Source organism: Arachis stenosperma, chromosome 5 (assembly GCF_014773155.1).
Source record: "Arachis stenosperma cultivar V10309 chromosome 5, arast.V10309.gnm1.PFL2, whole genome shotgun sequence".
NCBI classification, from domain to species: domain Eukaryota; kingdom Viridiplantae; phylum Streptophyta; class Magnoliopsida; order Fabales; family Fabaceae; genus Arachis; species Arachis stenosperma.
Genome location: NC_080381.1, coordinates 125,723,603 through 125,745,324, shown reverse-complemented (window position 1 = coordinate 125,745,324; position 21,722 = coordinate 125,723,603). Strand labels below are relative to the sequence as shown.

The window sequence follows — 21,722 nt, the reverse complement described above, 5'->3', positions numbered from 1 at the left end:
TTATTTATTTTAAATTTTTAATCTTAAATTTTAAATTATGAATCTAAACTTTAAATTTTGCTAATATTTATTCACTAAAAAATTGGTTTTTATATTCTTTCTAAATAATAATTTAGTTTGAAACCGTGGGGACATGATGAGAAGGAGAAAAGATATTTATATATACTTTATAGTCATATATTAAATATATATAAGTGCACACTATACTACCTATGGTATCTTAAAAAATATTACTAAAATTCAAATAATTATTTTAATTTAAAAAATAAAAAATATTATCAAAATAAAAAAAAAGAGAAAAAAAATGACTTTAAGTTTAATAACACTAGTCACTATAACTACTATAATTAATCAATTATATATATAACGTTAACGAGGGATTTGAAAATTTAGAATAATAATTGAAAGCATAAATTAATTAATAGCGAAGATTTAGAAATATTACAGTGGTGGCACACGCACAAGCCTGAGAAATTAATTAAAGTTATAAACATGTCTAGATATTAGGGTTTCTTCTGAACTTGCAGTCACTACTTGAAGAAGCACCAGAAGCTTCAGAAGGAGGAGGCATGGCGGTGGCTTTGGTGGTCAGCTCCCTGAGTTGTGAATGCATGTTGTTTATGAAAGCCATTGACTTCTGTTGCGGTTCCTCCATTGCTTTTTTCAGCTTCCCAAGTGCCATGCAATATGCTTCCTGTATGTGCATTTTTTTTTTAATTATAAATAAATGATCACAAATTAAAAAAAGTTTTCTACGATTGAATTATTATTATCAATAGAGAAAAAAGTTTACTACTACTACTACTGTATTGATACTTAGACACTAAAGTGCATATTGATTTATTTATTTTTATTTATTAATTAAAAATAGAATTAATTGAGATGATACATGATTTATATCTTAGTTAAGAGATTTTGGGTTAAGTCTTAGAAATAATAATTTTTTTATGAATTATATATAATGAAAAATATTTTTTTAAAGAAAAATTAGATATTAATCTTTTTATATTTCTATTTTATATAGTATAGAAGTATATATTATTATAATTTGTGTAACCATTAAGACTAATTGTGTCTGACTGTCTGGCTTTTGATAGGAGTGAAGGAAATTGTTGAAAATGAAATTGAAGAAGCAGAAAATATCACAATTATTGTTACCAATATTAACATCTATTTGGCTAGCTTAGTGTGAAAGGAAGTAATACATATTGTTGGAATCAAACCGAAGAAGCAGAAAAATATGTGGAGCTTCAGTTTATATATAATTTTTTATAAATAATATATTTTAAAAAATTAAACTGTTAATATAAAAATATATAAATAATTATATAGCTAATACAAATGTTACTATTTTTCAAATTTTTTATTTTAATTAAGTTTTTAAATCATAAAAGATACACGAGTCTACGAATTTAAATTTAAATATTAAAATTTAATAATTATAAATAATTTTTAACACCTAAACAATTTTTTGTCCTCCTGCAGAAGATTTATACACTTGTCACTTAAAAAAAGAATATAACAATAGAATAGTTCTGCATTTTGTCCAATAGACAACTGTAAGATTTCATATATATATATAATTTAATTTTATATTTATATTTAATTATATAATACAACATCAGTAAAACTAATTATTTTTTACATTGATAATATAAATAATAATGTAAAATAACGAATGTAATTGTACGATTGTATAAAATGCTATACACACCGTCAGTGTATCAAAACTAAATTATATATATATATAGAGAGAGAGGGAGAGAAAGAAAGAGAAAAATAATTTATCTTCTTAAACATTTTTTTCTAAAAACAAAATAATCTATTATTTTTAATAATGATGAGATATTAGGAGTATTTACTTGTTATATTTCATTTAATATTTAAAAAGACTTTTATCAAGGTGATGACAGATCGAATATATCATTACTCAAGGGTAACATGATCATTACAATCACACATGCTATGTAATTATTAACAACTTGGTTTCTCCTTTAAAATGTTTAAATAATAAAACAAAAAGAAGGCAAAAGGTTTCTTAGAAATGATGTTGATTTGTAAAGCATATATATTAGTATAGTATAGTATATAGAATAATAGAATATAATATGCTACCATAATTGCAATGAACTTTTTCTAATATATTGTTGGTAAAATAAAGATTAAAAAAAAACAAAAGAGGGATAGCTGAAATTATTAACAAGTCACTACAAAAACTCAGAAATGAGAATCAACACTGCCTCCCCCAATTATTTATTCTGGAGCTTAGTTTCTTTAAATAATTGTTTAAAGTTTCCATAAGTAGCTCAGGTGATGGTGGGTCTGATAAGTCTCCTAGAATTGTGCAATTTCAATTGACGGTGCAGCAGTCCATTAAAAATTCTACTAATCATGTCAAAAAAAAAAAAAAACAAAGTATTTTTCCAAATTCATGTGTCATAGATAATGATAGAAGCACTTTTCTGAGTATGTCACCCTTTAATTAGAATATCTTGAATGATTAATTAGCAATTTATCAATTAGTTTGCTGAGATATTTTGCTATATATATATAAGACCTAGAAATTTTGTCCTTTTAGAGATAAACAAAAAAACCCCTAATTATATAAGCATTAAACTTAGTATAATTATAATATAGAAATATAGAGAATTAATTTTTAAGTAGTTAATATTAGTTAATATTATATTATAATTTTTTTAACCTTTATTTTTGTAGAATTTAAGATTAAAGTTAGAATTTAGAGTATAAAATTTAATATTTAAAATTTAAAATAAAAAATTAACTAAAAAAGATTCATTTTTTAGTTAAATTCTTATAATATTTATCTCTTATAATATTTATCAAAATAATATTAAATAACTAATTTTTGGCTAATATTAATTAATTTTTTAAATTATTTTATTTTAAATTTAAACCCTAAATTATAAACTCATTAATTCTAAATTATAAATCTAAATCTTAAAATTGACTAATATTAACTAGCTAAAAATTGATTCTTTACACTTTTTTTATTCATCACTATAGCTAGGAAGAGAAATTACCATTATCATAGCATAAATTATATGCTAATTAAGAATATAAGTTTTAGTAATAATTTTTAATAAAAATATTATTTATACCCTAAAATCAACTATTATATATTTTTTGTATAGATACGTATTGAATTTAATTTATTTTTAATATATATTTTATATTTTAATATATATTCTTTATTAATAACTAATTTTAATATGCAGCTAGTAAACTTTTAATTGGAAGCTTAAAGTAAATGCTAAATTTTAGTAAAAGATTAAGGTTAGAATTTAGAATATAAAATTTAAGAGTTAAAATTTAAAAATTAAATAAAAAATTAACTAATATTAACAAAAAAAATTCAATCTTTAGTTAAATTATTATAACATTTATTGGAATAATATTAAATAACAATTTTTTGGATAATATTATTTTTAAATTATTTATTTTATGTTTAGAACCTAAATTATAAACTCTTTAATATTAAATTTTAAATTATAAATATAAACCTTAAAATTAACTAATATTAACTAATTAAAAATTGTTTTTTATATTTTTTTATTCATCACTGTAGCTAGAAGAGAAATTACTATCATCACAGCATTAATTATATGCTAAGAATATAAGTCTTAGTAATAATTTTTAACAAAAATATTATTTGTATACTAAAATTAATTATTATATATTTTTATACAGATATATATAATTTAATTTATTTTTAATATATATTTTATATTTTAATAAATATTTTTTATTAATAACTAATTTTTATAACTAATTTAATGCACATTTAATATAATTGAAGTTTTAATTGGTGGGTTAAAGTAAATGCTAAATTTTAGTAAAAGATATAAATTGGAACTGGAAAGTGGAAACTACTACTACTAGCTAGCACAAACACAGAGACAGATTGGAAAAATGTCAGTGTCATATGGAATTGGAACAAAAAACTATGCATATACAAATATATACATTTTTCCTCAGTGTATAGTCTCTTTTCAGGGGCAGGAATTAGCATATGCTTTAGGCCAACCATGAAAGTATCCATCAATGGAATAGAGAGAAAGAAAAATTGTTTTTCCCCAAACCATGTTTGGTCATATATATTTTATTTGACCGATGACTTTTCAGTAGTTAACATGACCCATCATTCATTCTTCACAAAGATAGTATGTTATGTACTACCCATCATTCATTGGAGTTTGTGTAAAAATAATAATAATAATGTATTGCTTGAATTGTTTCACTGTTTTTGTGTTTGTGTGTGTGAAAAAGGGAGAGATCAAATGGTAATGGAAGAATTGTTATTGTTAGTTACCATGAAGATATCAAGCTCTGATTGGCTGAACATGTTCAAGTTTTGTTGCTTCATTGCTTGTATTGGATCTATCTTCAGCTGTCTGTCCAAGTTCGATATGTCACCAACCTGAAACAAAAATGACATAAAAAAAATAGAATTAATATACATATCACATCATACATGGATAAAATGTTCATGGTTAGACTGGATTAGATTAAATTCTATTGCTGAATGTGCATTTGTGAATTATATATAATACAAGTGGGTAAGGGTTGGTGATGATAAATAAAGAATTTAATTTCATGAGTAAAAATTAAATAACAGTAAAAACTCAATTGAAGTTGACTTCACGTGAAGTTGATATCTGAGAGTCGTTAGATGTTCAGATATTAATTTCACGTGAAATCGACTGCACTTGAGTTTTCACTTTAAATAACCTCATTCTTTATTAAAAAGAGTTCATGTTCAAATAAGGTGAATGTGGTTTTCTTTGGTTTCTGTTACTACCATATCTCCAATAAATAAAATTTTGTTTGTTCTAAATTGAATAACGAAAATAGTTAGACACACAAAAAAATTAGTTATTATATATTTATATAAATATATATTATTTATTAGTGTGTATTTTATATTTTAATATATATTATACATTAATAATTAATTTGGTATATAATTTTTTATATCCAGTTACATGATTGTTTATAATTTATAAATGTTGTTTGAATCCTCAAATTTACTCAGCTGATAGGCATAACTTAGTTTATACAATTGAAACAGAAAGCCAAACACCCAAAGTGAGATGGTTTTCTGCATATATATAATTAAATCTCTTCTCCCCTCTACATATATAACTCTTTCCTATTTTGGTTATTATATATAGAATTGAAACTAGAATAGGATACTATATCTATCTATCTATCTATCCTTGGTCTTTAATATGTGTATATATAGTTTCATCATGTAAGTTGAAGATGATATATATGAAGTCTCTCTCTCTCTCTTTTTTATTGGGGGAATAATAACAAAGAGGAAATCCAACTTGAAAAGTGATGAAGCTCCAAATATCATGGGAAAGATTTGGTCCATTTATTAGTTACATTCACATTATGTGAACAAATATCATAATTAATTAATATATCACACTTTGATTTTATATATAATTCATAAATTAATGTATATTCACGGGTTGAAGGTCAAAGTATATGTACTGTATAGAAGAATAAATAAAGGAGAGAGAGAGAGAGAACCTTCAAACACTCCAAGTGAGCTTCAACCAAGAGTCCATAGAGAGGGTGATTAGAGATTCTTCTCTTGAGGATCTCATTATTTTTTTCATCATCTTGATCTTCCTCTTCTTCTTCTTCTTCTTCATAACATGCTGCTTCTTGATCTTGTTCCTGTTCATGTTCCTCTTCAAATTGAAATTGTTCTTGTTGGTAGTTCTGGCTATTATTATTAACACTATTCCTCTTATTAGATTCCATGACTATTTTTGAGGGGATGAGAACAAACCTTTGATATACCACTTATACAAAAAAGTAACCACATATATACTACTAGTACTAGCTACCACCCCTATCATTACTAGCTTACTATTGCTATAATATATTATATACTATCGGATATATTATATGTTTTCTAAAAAAGTATTTTATAGATATTTTTATTAGTTTTAAAATTAATTTTTTTTTAAATTAAAATCTTTTAAGGATAAAGTATTTTTTTATCTCTAAAATTTATTAAAAATATTCGTAAATTTTATTTTGTTTTTATTTTATTTTTAAAATTTTTTTATTTGCAATAAATATATTTCTGATAATTAAATTTGTAAAAAATTTAAAATTAATTTAATAATAATATATGATAATTATGTCTAATTTATATATATTAAATATTGTTCTTGTAAAATTATTGTTAAATTAATTTTAAATTTATTAAAAAATTAACTACTAAAAATATATTTGATGTAAATAAAAATTTTTTAGGATAAAGTTGTTTGTAAATTAATTTTGAAAATTATGGAAACAAGATATTTATAACACTGTAAGCTTTTATTTTTTATTTTTTTCCTGTCCAATGTTATAGTATTTAATTTAAAGAATTTATTATGATACAGGGGAGACAGATATACAAATACATGTGCGTGTGAGAGAGAAAGAGAGAAAAGAAGTACTAAATAAATAGATGAGATAGATAGATAGATATATTGAAGGATGATGAGGTCAGTGAGATTGAGATGCTCCCACTTTTGGAAGTAAATGAAGTGAATGACTCTTGCATGCATACGTGTTAACAAGCAACAGGAATCAGTCAGAAATAAAACTCAAAAGACCTTTATATTCATTATTATTTTATTTTCAAATTAAAACATATACATGTATTCATTTGTGAAATTTTATACATATTTATTTCATCTGTGTACGCAAATTAATTTGCAGAGATATAATATATGTATTCATATGAATTTTAGTTACATGGATTAGCTACTGTATTAATAGGTACATCAATTCATATCTTTATTCATTGAGCAAATGTAGTAATAACAAATGTAAGATTAATCAACATTATAAATTTACATCTCAACTAAGAAATATTGAATTTAGATATCAAAAATAGTAAAAAAAAGGTATGTATAAACAATAACAATTTATTATTAGCCAACATTATATTTAATATTTAGAGTAATCAATTTGTGGATATTTGTAGAGTTTGACCTAATATTTAATTAAATCTTTATACCTTGAATATTATTAAACTTCTTACATTTTGTGATCAAGTAGTTGCCACGAAACTTTAATTTGTTTTAATTGAATAAATGATTAGATTTGGGACATAATGCACGGATACTGGACACGATACGATGCGAAATACGTCAACACGTGAATTTTAAAATCTTATAAGATACGGAGACACATATACGTATAAAATATAAAGTATTTTTTTAGATAAATCATAATGATATTTTGATATTTTGTTGATATTAAAATATAAATTAATTTTTAATTATTTTTAATATTTTATTTTAATTATATCAAGTATTTAAAATATTTTTTATTTTAATAAATAATAATATATACTATATCTAAATTTATTTTAATAATATAGGATAATAATAAGATTAGATACGCTGATATGTGATATTATTTAGGTGTGTTCAAGCATGTTTAGAGTAGAATTTTTTTTATTAAGACACGATTAGACACAACAAACACGGACAAATATCAATGAGTATCATGTCTAAAATATGTCTGATATGCAGACACAGCAATTCAACGAAGTGTCCATCATACTTCGTAGGATTTGACTTTACAAAGTTAGATAATTAGGATTATTGACTTATATAAGAGTCTAAACATATATTGTAATTTAAGTACAATTGTTATTCAAATATACAAGTTGATTATGAGATGATTTAACGAAGAATTAAAAAAAAAGAACATTGAAGAATGTGTGTGTGGGGTGAGGGGTTTTTGGTTGATCTGTATGGTTGTCTTTTAGCAGTGATGAAAGCAACAGTTCAAAGTTTTCTCGAGCAATGGGGTGTGTCTTTGTTATTAGTACACTGCTCCTTACATCTTACAAAATACATGCCCAGTTCCCTGTCTTTATTTTATTTATCTCTCTAAACACGAAACAGACAAAACCCAAACTGTTCACTTTCGTTGCTTCTTCCTTATCACTTTGCCCCTTCATTTCTGTTTCCGTTACTGTTCTGTGGTCCTCAAACAACAGGACAAGTCTTTCCTATAAATATACAAATCGACAATACTCTCTCTATACTACTATATATGCTCCATGTGTTGTATTTCCACCTTTCTAATCACTTTTATGCTTTAATTACTCTATTTATTTTTATAATTTTATTAATTTTTTAATTAAATTTTTTTATTTTTTCTTTTTAATTAGATCTTTATATATACTGTCTTAGGTTTTTTATTTTTATATAAAAAATATTAAAATTAACAGAATATTTCTTTTTTAAAATACATGCAGTCAAAATTTTAATTAAGTTTTTAACTATGAATACTTTTAATTTACGAAAAAATATTTAATTAAATCTAATATTTTTTTATACTAGAAAGGATCTAATTATAAAATTAAAAGCAATGTAAACATCCAATAAAAAAAAAGTATAAAAACCTAATTACGAATTTAATAAAATTATTAGGACTAACAAAATAATTAAATCAATTTTTATTTCATTTAAATCTAAGGTTTCAATTAACGATATGGCTAGATAATAAACATTCATTCAAAACGTTTTTCACAAAAAAAATATATATTTGATGAATTTCCTTTAATTTGTTGTATTGGGAGAAAATATGTATTTTGTAAACATGTAAATGCATGTTTTAGTTAGTTTTATAATTAAATGTGGAGCATCACTCATCTATATAAAATAATTTTAGAGGTTGATAAATTAGATCTATAAAAGTGGTTCAAGAACATGAAAAATAGCATAATAGAATGCTGTTGACCAAAGTAATCTTGGGACACAAGCAAACTATAGAAGAAAAAAAAAACTTTGTATTTCTTGTTTATGTAATTGACGGTGAGAATTATCATTCATGTGTGTATCAAATTTTACACAATACCTGCTTATATACATACTAAGATGTCAACAACTTAGGAACATGAAAGAATGTCAACCATATGTAATTGACCCTTGGAGACATATCATGGACAACTAAAATGAAATCAATTTCAAAATGTCTGCTAAAGCTATGTATAACAAGATAGCTCCCTAATTATTATAAAATATGGTAGGTGGTAAAGGTAATGAGTCAATTCTGATTTCGTCAAAATAAAAAAATTTGAATCTATATAAAATTATAATCTCTAATTTAGTCTCTGTCAGATATTTATATTCAGCCAACAAGGTATAACTCTAATAGCATAATTTTTCGATACTCACTTAAGAGGTTACGAATTCGAGTTTCACTTCTAATTTAAAAAAAAGTTTATATTCAATTTTTGTAGACCATCTATTCACAATTTATTATTTCTACTATTTTAAAAGATAGAATTGCTTGCTACCAATATATATATAATAACCACTCATGGATTAGCCATTCCTAAGAAGTAGCATAGAATTTTTTGACAGTCTTCAAGTAGTGGTGTAGTAGTTTATGCATGAATTGGCAAGTTTATGATGTGTAAGAGTGGCATATGGAAGGCTACCAATAAAAGGTTTTCGAAAAGATGAATGCCCTATGACGTTAATTTGAGTGAAAATAACATAGTATCGGAATAGGCATAGGATTTGATTTGTCCATTATTGTCTTTCTTAAGAGATCATATGAAAGTCACTCGCCGACATATGCAAATATTTACTTTTATTACAAACTTGAGTTCAACTATCTATTCATCCATTATCTTTTTAATTAGAAATCTCATATTTTTTTGAGAATATGATCCGAATGATATCTCTAGGTCTAAAAACCCTCAATCTATGCATTAACATTTAAGGCTTTGTTAAATCCATTCAATTTTCTATAGTACATATATAAGAACAACGAAAAAATATCTTACATCTTAAAGAAAATATTTTTACATCTTTATAAAACGGGAGCTACTCAAATAAAAACATTTAAAATATCTTTTTTTAAAGATATTTTTTAACCATTAAAATTTAACATATAAAATCAATTAAACCGTATTATTTATATCATAATTAGATTGGACAAATTGATTTGACAAAAAATTCATGAATAACTATAATATTTTTATTATAGAAAATAATTAAAATACTCACACACACATATATATATATATATATATATATATATATATATATATATATATATATAATTTTGACAAAAATAATACGGTTTAATCAATTATATATATATTAAATTTTAATTACTAAAAATTATTTTTAAAAAATATTTTAAAAGCCTTTATCTATGACTCCCTTATAAAACATGTTTTACAAAGAAAAAGAAAAAGTATTTACATATTTATAAGACATGTTTTATTTTTTTCTTTTTTTTTTAACCAAATATATAATACTCGAACCCACAACCTCTTAATTTAATATAGAGAAACTATGTCATTTGAGTTATTACTCATTGCCATGTTTTATTTTCTTCTTGAATTGATGTAAAACTTCACATTTTACTCTCTATTCTAATACCATTCATAAAAGTGCAGTCCACCCACTTGTAGATATTATTCGTTTTGACATTCCATGTCTCACGATTTTGTTTTTGATGGTTGGAATAATGGCAAAATTTTCGCTCTCGCCCATCAAAATAGACTCACACAAAAGAAATCTCTATATTTTTATAACATATTTTGTTTGACCTATATCAAATTGATGTGTTTAAACCCTAAACCCCTATTGAAGCTCATTGTCTAAGTCTCACAATTTTATTCTTAATGACAAAAATAATTGCAAAATACTCTATATTCACCTATTAAAATGTCCAAAAAAAAAGAGGTTCTAACATCTGTATAAGACATAATGTTTCCATTGTTGTCAATTTCTTCTCTCGTATATGTAATGTTTTTGTGTTTTTCGGTCCAACTTAATTAACATTTAACAATGACTTGGGTCGTATTTTCATTTTTTCCCCAATACAACAACAACAATATAATAATAATAATAATAATAATAATAATAATAATAATAATAATAATAATAATAATAATAATAATAATAAAATAAAAGATTTAGCGAATAAATACACAATAACATGTGGTACACGTCAAAAGTTACCAAAAAGTTTTTATAAAAAAATAAATTGTTAATATATTTATTAAAATAAATATTTTAAAAACTTTATTAATACTAACCTTAATATGTGTTCTAAAAAACATGTTAGTTTAATAATAATAATAATAATAATAATAATAATAATAATAATAATAATAACTTTACTCATAATATGCCGAATCAATTTTATTTTTTATTTTTTCCATATATATTATTTCTCTACATTTTTTCCCTCTCGTCGTTACGACAAATCTTACATTGAAATTATTTGGTATACGACATAACTTTGGTATACCACGTTAACCTTGCACAGAACATTAAAGTAAATAGAAGCCAGGTTTTATTTTACCTGCTCAAGAATATAATATAAATATGCATAACTTAACTTAATTGATAATACTTAATAGCATTGATTATGCTGCCAAATCAGTTAACATACAAAATTTAGGTTTGATCTTGCTGGTTTGACTTTTAAAAGAGAGATATCATCATTTTGCCACTAATCCATTTGCCCATTTACAAAGATATCATGTCTAAGATCTCATCATTTTATAGTTTCTGGTTAAACTACCAATATTAATTTAATTTTTGGAATTTACAGTTCTAAAAAGAAAAAGATCTTCGGATTTGGCTAATAATGTATTGATTTACCTTGAAATAATTTTTTTTAAATATTTTTTTATCTAACTAGTTTCCTAATAATATTAATTAAGAACTTACAAAAAAATTAATTTACTATGGAATTTTAAAATTTTTTATGGATTGTTTAATTTGTTAAGACACATATTAGGAAAATGTTCGTTTATTTTATGCATATATAACTTTTAACTAGCTACTTTATGAATATATAATACGAACCAATTAAACTAATAGTGAATAATAGAAAAAATTTAGGAAGAATTTCATGTATGCAAAAATATCAGTATTTCAATAGTTTTATTCATTGATATGAATATTATATATATATAAAATTAAGATCAACAACTAAAATTATTAAAATATTTATATTTTAAAAATACCTAAAAATTTTCCAAAACTTTATTATACATGCTTCTGTCATATAAACTTTAGGCATGAATATATAAATTATCTGATATGATAAACACCGAATTAAGGATTGAACTCTAAATTTTTTGGATATAGAATTCTAATATCATATCATAAAAAATCACTCATATAAAAAATTTAAACTAATAGAAAAAGACAACATAAATGATTATATCTCTAACAAATCTTTCTTTAATTAGTTTTGTCTATTCATATTCTTATTCAAGAGTTTTGTCATTTATTTGATAAATAACCCAAGAAATGAGGATATTGATGTTTTTCTTTACATGTTTTTTATTATATTTGCTAATAAAATTGTAAAATTATTATGAAATATTAAGTAAGCGAGTAAGAGTAACGCTTTGTAAGTACTTGTTTGAGTATGTTATATATTATTGGAAGGTTTTCACATGTACCATAGTACTTTTTTGGTACATTGATATTTCAATCTTTTTTAGCATTAAAATATATAATAAAATAATTAGAAGGCTAAGATTGAATAGATATATATTGAGTAGTTTTGCTTTTTTGGAGAGCACCATACAACAAAGACAAGTTGTTCCTTTAGCCCATAGAAAAGAATGAAAAAATTACTATCTTGCACTTGTGTTGTGTTGTTTTTTTTTTTTATACACTCTACTTTTCTTTTCTTTTTCCTAACCAATTTTCATTGATCATTTTATCTCTCTGTTAGATTTTTTTCCTCCTTTTCGTTTCTTTAAAACAAATGACTTCCTTTGGCACGATGTACTTTATTTATCTATTTATTTTACAAGGATATTATTATTATTATATGAGATAATACTATTTTGTAATTTAGTTTGTTTCTCTTGTACATATATAGTACTTACTTAATTCAATTTTCTCTATTATATTAAATACATATTATTTTATTAAATGCATATTATTTTTCAAAATTTTAAATATGAATTGTTTTAAATATTAATCTATTTTTATTAAGTTACTTAAAAAAGAGAAAAAATAAAAAAAGGGTAAAACGACCATTTTAATATTAGTATAAGTTAAACTTAATTGCTCAAGTAAGTATTATTATAATAATATTAGTAAAATTTTGTGCAAGAATAATATTACTAATATTTTAATTTTATCAACTAAACTCATTTTAAAGTATAAGTATTAAATTTATTGTGCTAAAAATTTTTTAAGGATAATATAGAATTTCACAATAAATTAATTTTATCAGATATTCGTTAATTAAAAAAATAAATTTATTAAAATATTTTTAATTAATTAATTAATGATAAGCCTTAGAAAAAAAACTAATCTCATCATTCTTGTTAATTAAATTATGATATAAGATAGTGGTATGGATAGTTTTATGGGTAAGACTTGACAAAAAATAACTTAAAAATTAACAATAAATAAGTAATAAGGGATTGATAGAAAAAATAAATAATAAATTTTGTGCATCATTAATATTATTGGTGAAAAATATTTATTAAAAAATTAAAATATTAAGTCATTAATGAACATCTTTAAGTGAATGACATCTATAGTCAAATTAAAAAAAAAAGCTAGAATTATAGATTCGTGAATTTTGTCAAGCTATAATGAATTAATTTTGTTGTATATAAGAAACCATTTAATAAAAAAAATTTAAAATTAATATTGTTACGTGGGTAATCTGAAATAGGTGGATTGGGCTTAAAAGATTAGCCCAAACGTCAATGGAAAGTGGTCTCCAACTTGGTTCACGTCTGGGAGCCGCCATCTGAGTTGTATGTGTGAAAGAATGGGGGTGGTACCTGCAAAACACTCTGATGCTTAAGTTAGCAAGAGGGTAAGCAGGTTTAGAGAATATTGGAACTTAGAGATACCTGAGGGGTGTCAGTGTATTTATAATGGTGATCCAATAACCACCGTTGGAGTAGTTCCACTTTTGAAGGTGGATAACCGTCCCTTTATCTTAGGGTAGTTGGGATATGGCTCTTGGAAGTAGATTGAGAGATTTCAGAGATAGTTACTTATTTGAATAAGTGTTATCTGACAGCTATCCATCGAACCCGACTTCTTTGGGAGGTCGGTGGGTGGCGAAGGTCATTCTTTGGAATAGGCCTTTTAGCATGTGTTTGGACCTGGGTCATAGTGTTGGATCAGGATATGAAAAAATATTAAATCTATTTTTGTTAAATTATATTAACTAATTGCTTACACTTATAAGTTAAAAGTTAAAGATATCTACTTATACTATTTATAATTGATTAAATAAAAAATTTTAGAATCATAATTGTGCTAAATTAATATTATTTTGTTTAAGTCTTTTCTCCTATTTGTTTTATGATAAAATTTAGTTTAACATTTTAAAAAATAATGATAATTCTTATCAAAGAAATAAATGAGCATATATGAACTTTTTGTTGTGATTTTTTAGAATCTATTTAGAATAATCATCTTTTAATTTAGATTTTAATAAATATTATTATTAATATTTTTTTCATACCGTATGATAATTAAGAAAAGTAAACGAAACAAAAAAGATTTTAATATTAGTAGGATGAAGAAAATATTAAATAGAAAAAATATGTCAACTTTACTATTAAGATGCATGTGCAATATTTTTTACTTATATTATGTGTTAGTTTTTTAAGATAATAATATTTAGTTTTACTTTTAATATAGAATAAATAATATTTAGTTTCACCTTTAATATATTATAAATAAGTAGATAAACAAATGCAAAGAAACAGAAAATTTAAAAAGAATAAGAAAAAAAAAATATTTTTAATTATAGAGATATATTTAATATTTATCACCAATTTTTTTTCTTTTATTTTTCTTTGTTTTTTTAAATAAAATAATATAGTAAAAGACAAATTTCAATCATATATTATAAAAATATTTTTTAAAGCGAAATATTCATGCTGTATTTAAATACTATTATATAAGAAAAAACTAAAAAAATCATTATATGTAAGGCAAGTAAGATTGTTTTTTTAGTTTATCTATACTTATTAAAGAGAAATAATATTAACATTAAATACATTGAATAACCTAAAGAAAAAAATAAAATAATACTATACATCCAAATATTTTTATTAATCAAGTATAACCAAGTTAGTTTAACGTAACAAAAATCAGTTCTAGCTAATATATTCCAATTCTTATAATTTAATTTGATTAGAGTTGATTCATAAAAAGATTTAGATGTGTAGTATTACTCAAAAAAGTATTTATTTAGATTAATTTTTTTTGGTGAAAAACACTTTTTAAAATAATAAAGTATTTTTATTAAATTTTAAACATATTTAGATGCATTTAAAACAAAAGTTTTTACTAAAAAATTAAATTATTTGATTTTTTAAAAAACCAATAATACTCTGATTTTAAAAAAGTAGAAGTAAAATAAGTTTTAATTATTTTTTTTTACTAGACATATCATTTATCATAATTAATAATTACCATTTATACCTTTAAAAATAAAAAATAAATTGTAACAACATAATATTATCATATTTGCTAATATTAAATTTAATAATTTGTCATGTATCATGTACAAGATAAGATTAAAGTTTATGATTTTAATTTTTTTTTCAATTAAAATCAATATGCCAATTTTATAAATCATAACTTCTTAAATTAAGAAAAAATATATAAAATAGATACATAATTATTTAATCAATATAAAATAACATGATATATATAATTTTTGAAATATAAAAAAGTGTTATTTCTTTTAATAAATTTGTTATATTTATAAGTTTATCTCACATTATTGGAAATAATTTTATTTTTAAGTATTTTTTAAACAAAATTCTCTTTTTTTTATGAGACTTCATAAATAATATAATTTATAATAAATAAAGAAATAAAATTTTTGTACATTGTTTTACTGTGAAGCGTTTTTTCAAGTCACGTGTGTTATCTTTTGTTTTTTTTTTATGATTGAAAGGCTATTTTTGTCTTTTTATAAATAGCTACAAGACAAAATCAACTTACAACTTAATCATATATGAAATATTGAAATTCCAATAAAATAAATGAAACACCTGAAAATTTTCCTATATTATTATAGTTGTAAGAGTAAGAATAAGAATAAGAATAAGAATAAGAATAGTAGGAAGATTTAGGAAGAGTTATAATGATGGGAGGAGATTTTGCTTTGGAATGGCTGCCATGAATGATCATTGTCATGGGCCATGTACGATGAGCTTTCCACGGTTTCAGTGTGTATTTGAGCGCCATAAACTTATTATTGACTGCTTCATTTTTACTACAAAAAGAAGCAAAAGATTGTATTGGGAAACTCTTTCAATTGGTTTATACTGCACATTCCTTCTCTCAATTCAACTATATATATAAAGGTATATATCTCTATTTTAATTTTAGGAGAATCACATTTCAAAAGTTAATGATTATAGCGGAAGAGTTCATAGTTTTATATCACTACATATTTTAATTTGTGACTTTTTTCATGTGACACTTATTAATATTTAATATAAAAGAATAAAATAAAATTATACTTTTATTTACATACATTACAGGAAAAATTATTATAACTACTATTTTTTAGTTAATTTTTTTAGATAATTATATATTTGTCATTATTATTATATATAGTCAGTCACTAGCATGCTTATTAATCCATGTTTTTATTATACATTATACGTACGTGGATAAAAATAATAAGCTTGATTTTAGCTAAGATAGTAAATATGTTATATTAAAATTAAAATGCCACATGGATTCAACTCTTTGAGTCAATAAAATGTTATTTATTTATAAATTATATATGATAAAGAGTATTATTTTAGAAAAGAAAATTTGTGTATTAAATCTCTCTCAATCCCTTAAATATATATAATGACAAGTTATAAAATTTTTATGACTATTAAAATAGTTTTTTACTGATGATTGTTATAATTATCTTTTAAAATTTTTAATGACAAAATATCATATGATATTATCAATAAATATGTTAGCGATTATTTTTATTGTTATTAAAAAAATATACTGCTACTAATATAAAAATAGTTTTTTTGTAATAATATGTTTATATTTTTAAATATCGAGTCAACTTACTTTCCTCTGTTTTTATCCATCCATATTTACTAGCAGTGTGTCCATATATATATAGGATTATATATAAATGTGTAACATTTTTGGTATCAATAGCATGTACATGGGTTACTCGTTTTATATATACATTTGGTCAGACTACAGTATAATAATTTGATTAATTCCTCCATTCGTTTTGATCACATGTTATCATATGATGAGGAAGTTTTAGATTCTTAAGAGCATCCAGAAGTCCTTTTTTTTCACTATGATTTGATGATAAGAAATATATCTGTATTAAGAAAGTTCATTGGTTTTTCCAAAATCTTAAACTATTAAAAAAACATATAAATAGTTATATTTTTAATATAATTTAAAAAAAATTTAAATTTGTATAAATTTTTATAATATTTTTTATTTTATTTACCTTATAATATTTTTTGGAATTTAATAAAAATCGAATACTAAATCTTTAATTTAATAAGTTATGTAAATTTTAATATCATATGTCATAAAATGACCAATTTAAAAAATTTAAACTGATAAAAAAAATATATATCATAATACCAGTTTTTTTTTTAAATTAAGTAGATAAAAAGAAGTAACATAAATAATTATCTCTATATTTTTTCATAAACAAAAGCCTCTTTTTGTATTTGTTTAAATTACGTATGTCTTCTTTTATCTTTTTATTTATCTCATGTTATTATTATTTTTTTTTTACTTCACCAATAATCAAATTCTAAATTTTTTGAATATATATAGAGCTCTAATATCATGTTATAATACTAGTTCTTCTAAAAACTTCAACTAGTAAAAAAAGACAATATAAATTGACATATCTCTATATTTTCTTTCAAGAAAAATCTCTTTTTAAATTTGCTTAAATTTTATATAAATTTTTCTTTTAACATAAATAGTTATACATCTACTATTTGAGTTACAATAAAAATTTTAATGTAATTATAGTGAACATCATTTCGAATACAAGTTTAATTTATGCTTAATATATATTTGTATTAACGCTATGAGTTTTAGTAAATTTACAAAGCTTTTTTAAATTCGAAAAGTGATTTGATAAATAAAATAGCAAGTGTAGTTATATGATATTATTAGGTTCTTTAGCTATTGATATATAATTTGTTAATATTATATGAAAAATAATCAATAAAATATTATTAGAGCCTAACAAGACACTAATATTAATAATAAACATATTATGCACCATTGTCAAAGATTAAAATGAGAAAAATAATTTTAAATTAATATATCTTTTTAGCATGTTAATAAAATTATTAAAAAGTTGGTTAATATACTTTAAATTATGTTAATTTTTTTACTATATTATTTTTGCTTCACTATTAAAATTTTTTAGATTCATCGCTAATATAAATTAGACACTCTCGTTTATAATAAATTTTTATTATTTAAAAATATAAATTACTCACATCAAATAAATTAGTAGCTTTTAACAAAAATGTTCATATATATATTAGATAATTAAGTCTTGATCAATTTTATTATAAGATAATTAAATTTAAAAAAAATATCCGTATAAAATAAAATAATCACCTTTAATAAGGGATCAATCTATATTAAAAAATTTAAAATTAATAAAATTTGTCAAAAACTAAAATGTTCGATCTAAAATTCTTTAAAGTTAATTTAGTGTGCACCTTATATTTAACTTTATTAGCAATGTTAGAATAAAAGTGAGTGCACATATTTTTATTATATTTTTGGTGCATCTGACAGCATGCATGTGCAAGTATATCGATTTTCCCTTGGAGGATTAGGGTTCAGTATCTGAATTTGGAGGTATGTTGGTTAATTGTCATATCATGGTTGTTACAACTTTGGAAACCAGTTGCTAATAGCTTGGGCCCTTATAACAATAACCACTCTCATATCAAATACGGGCCCAGGTTTTCAGATTATATATATTTCAATGTCTCATTTAATTTACCCATTTATCATTTAGATCATTTGTTTTAAAAAATTTAAGTTGATAAAAATATTTAGTTTATAGACAGTTAACAAAAACTGAGATTTAAATTCTAAATATTTTAATTATAAAAATTATGTTAGTTGTTATATTATAAAATTATTTATTCTAAAAAATTTAAGCTTATAAAAAGATAAATTTAAATAATTATATATATGAAAGCACACCAACCACCACCTGAAAAGTTTTATATGTTTCTTTCTATAATTTGGTTGTCATCATTCAATGGCAATAATATACATGTATATATATATACGCGAGAGAGCGTGTGTGACAGAGATAAAAAAAAAATAGATTTTGCATGAATGATAACATAAGTAATTAAATTTTGACTGTATAAACATAAAGTCTTATTAAAATTAAAAATGAAAAAAAGATGGTGACTGGTTAAATGGTTGGACTAGTTGTATAAACATAAAGTCTTATTCAAAGGGTTTGTCTTAGCTCTCATTTGGAGCTTCTATCTACTTGTATGTATGAATAAATGGGGGGTGGTATCTGTAATGACATTTTTATGTCTAAGTAAGTAATGGTTTAAGCAAATTTTAGAGAGTATGAGAACTTAGAGATACTTGAAGGATGTCAGTGTACTTATAGAGGTGAACCCATAATCACCGTTGGAGTGGTTCCACCTTTCAAAAAGGATAATCGTCCCTTTATCTTAGAGAGGTTGAGGTTTGACTTCTAGAAGTGAATTGCGAGATTTTAGGGGCAATTATTTATTTGAATGAGTGTTATCTGCTTGCTAATCTTCTCTTCCGGCTTTCTCGTGACAGAACCTATGTCGAACCCGACCTCTTACGAGGAGGTTGATTGTGGGAAAATGTCAATCTTATGAGTTGGACCTTTATGTATTATTTGAATCTGGCCTTATCATTGGGTCATTATATGAACACTAGTTAATTTTAAAAATATGTGTTTTTAGTTATGCTAGGTGTATAAAAAATTAATCACCAATCAATTATTACACATAAATACATATTTGACATTTCATAAAATCTTTACATTATACTACTCTAAATAATTAAGTTTGATTATTTTACTATATCAAATTTCATTATTCTTGTGATTGATTATTTAATTAAAAATATATAAATTAATATATATAAATACATATTAATATATAGTAATTTTTTATGTGCACATAATAATTTTTTGTTTATGATGTCAAAATTTTTAAATTTTAGCCTAAGAAGGGATAAAAAAAATTAGCTTATGATCCGGGGATACTAGCCAATAATAATAATAATAATAATAATAATAATAATAATAATAATAATAATAATAATAAAGGGTAAAAAAAACGATTTTTTTTTCATTTGAACAAAATTTAAGTAAATTCAAAATCAGCCAATCCATTAAAACTAATAAGTCATATGTCAAGGTTCAATGAACACTTAACCAAATACTTATAAATTGCCTATTAAAAAAGCCTCTCACAATGACAATGAATTCAAACTTATATTCTTGTAAAATTGTTTTAAATCTTTATCATTTATGCCAACTTTCAAAAAAGAAAAAAAAATCGATAAATACAATGTGGATTTAACATATACGGCTGAATGACAACTCTCAATATCTTTTGTACTCTACTAGTCTCTAGGGAGGAAAGGTTCCTCACAAACATACACATAAGGTAACAAAATTATATCTTCTAAAAATTTAAATTATTAAATAAAAATATATTAATAATTATATATCTAATATATTTTTTATATAAAATTTTTAAGAATATTTAATGTATAAATAATATTTTTTTATTTTGTATCAATATATATATAGAGTAATACTAGGGAGTTAGCAACATTTGTGATTAGTAGCCATTAACTAGCCATCAATGATGATTTGATAGTGTGAAATTGGTGTGAGATTTCATCCAGTGGCTCATCTTTCTCTGCTAGTTACATGTTGGCCAAATATATATATATATATATAAGTTAATATTCTATCTTTATTTAGAAGAATTGGATAACAATAACAAAGTTCAAATTTTAAAGTATTTTAATTTAAATATAAATTTTAATATTATATTATGAAATAACTTTTTTTTTTTTAACGGAAGATAAGAAGATTCAAACTCGCAATCTTTTAGTATTATAGAAAAATTATGTCATTTGAATTATATCTCTTGGCAAAATCACTTTATTCTTAAAATACTTAAAACAAATATATGTATATATAGCACTTAGATAGTTATATATATCTAACCTATAACTTTCATGTATGGGATACTGAACCAGTGCCAAGAATCATTATACGAAGAAATACATAAACAGATTTTTTTTTTCAAAAAAGAGAAGGGCAAAGTTACTTTGATGGTTGATGAATTGCCATAATTCTAGGCCCCTACTGATGGATGCATGTGGATTGGTACGAAGAGATGAAAGGGGGCTCCAAGAGAATTAAGTTGGAAGAATAAGACACACACCAGCCTCCTCCATGGCTCCATTTTTAGCCTCATCAACCTCATCACTCATATAATACTCACATCATCAAACACATACATTTAACTGAAATTCATTTCATTCAGATCTTCCATGTGCACTGTAATCATTCCATCAAGATCTATGCATCCAGCGAATCCAAACTTCATTGTTCTCATTCTCAATTTATATATCATCTAC

The 21,722-nt window shown here is 22.9% G+C and overlaps 1 protein-coding gene across 1 annotated transcript; it reads right to left on the bottom strand.

The window, feature by feature from the left end:
- Positions 1-472: 472 nt before the first annotated feature.
- LOC130979141 (homeobox protein knotted-1-like 1) lies at positions 473-5,796 on the bottom strand. Its single transcript, XM_057902506.1, has 3 exons — positions 5,560-5,796; positions 4,331-4,438; positions 473-694 (listed from the first exon to the last, which is right to left on the bottom strand). The coding sequence occupies exons 1-3, from the start codon at positions 5,794-5,796 to the stop codon at positions 497-499; spliced, it is 543 nt and encodes a 180-aa protein (XP_057758489.1). The 3' UTR covers positions 473-496.
- Positions 5,797-21,722: the final 15,926 nt, after the last annotated feature.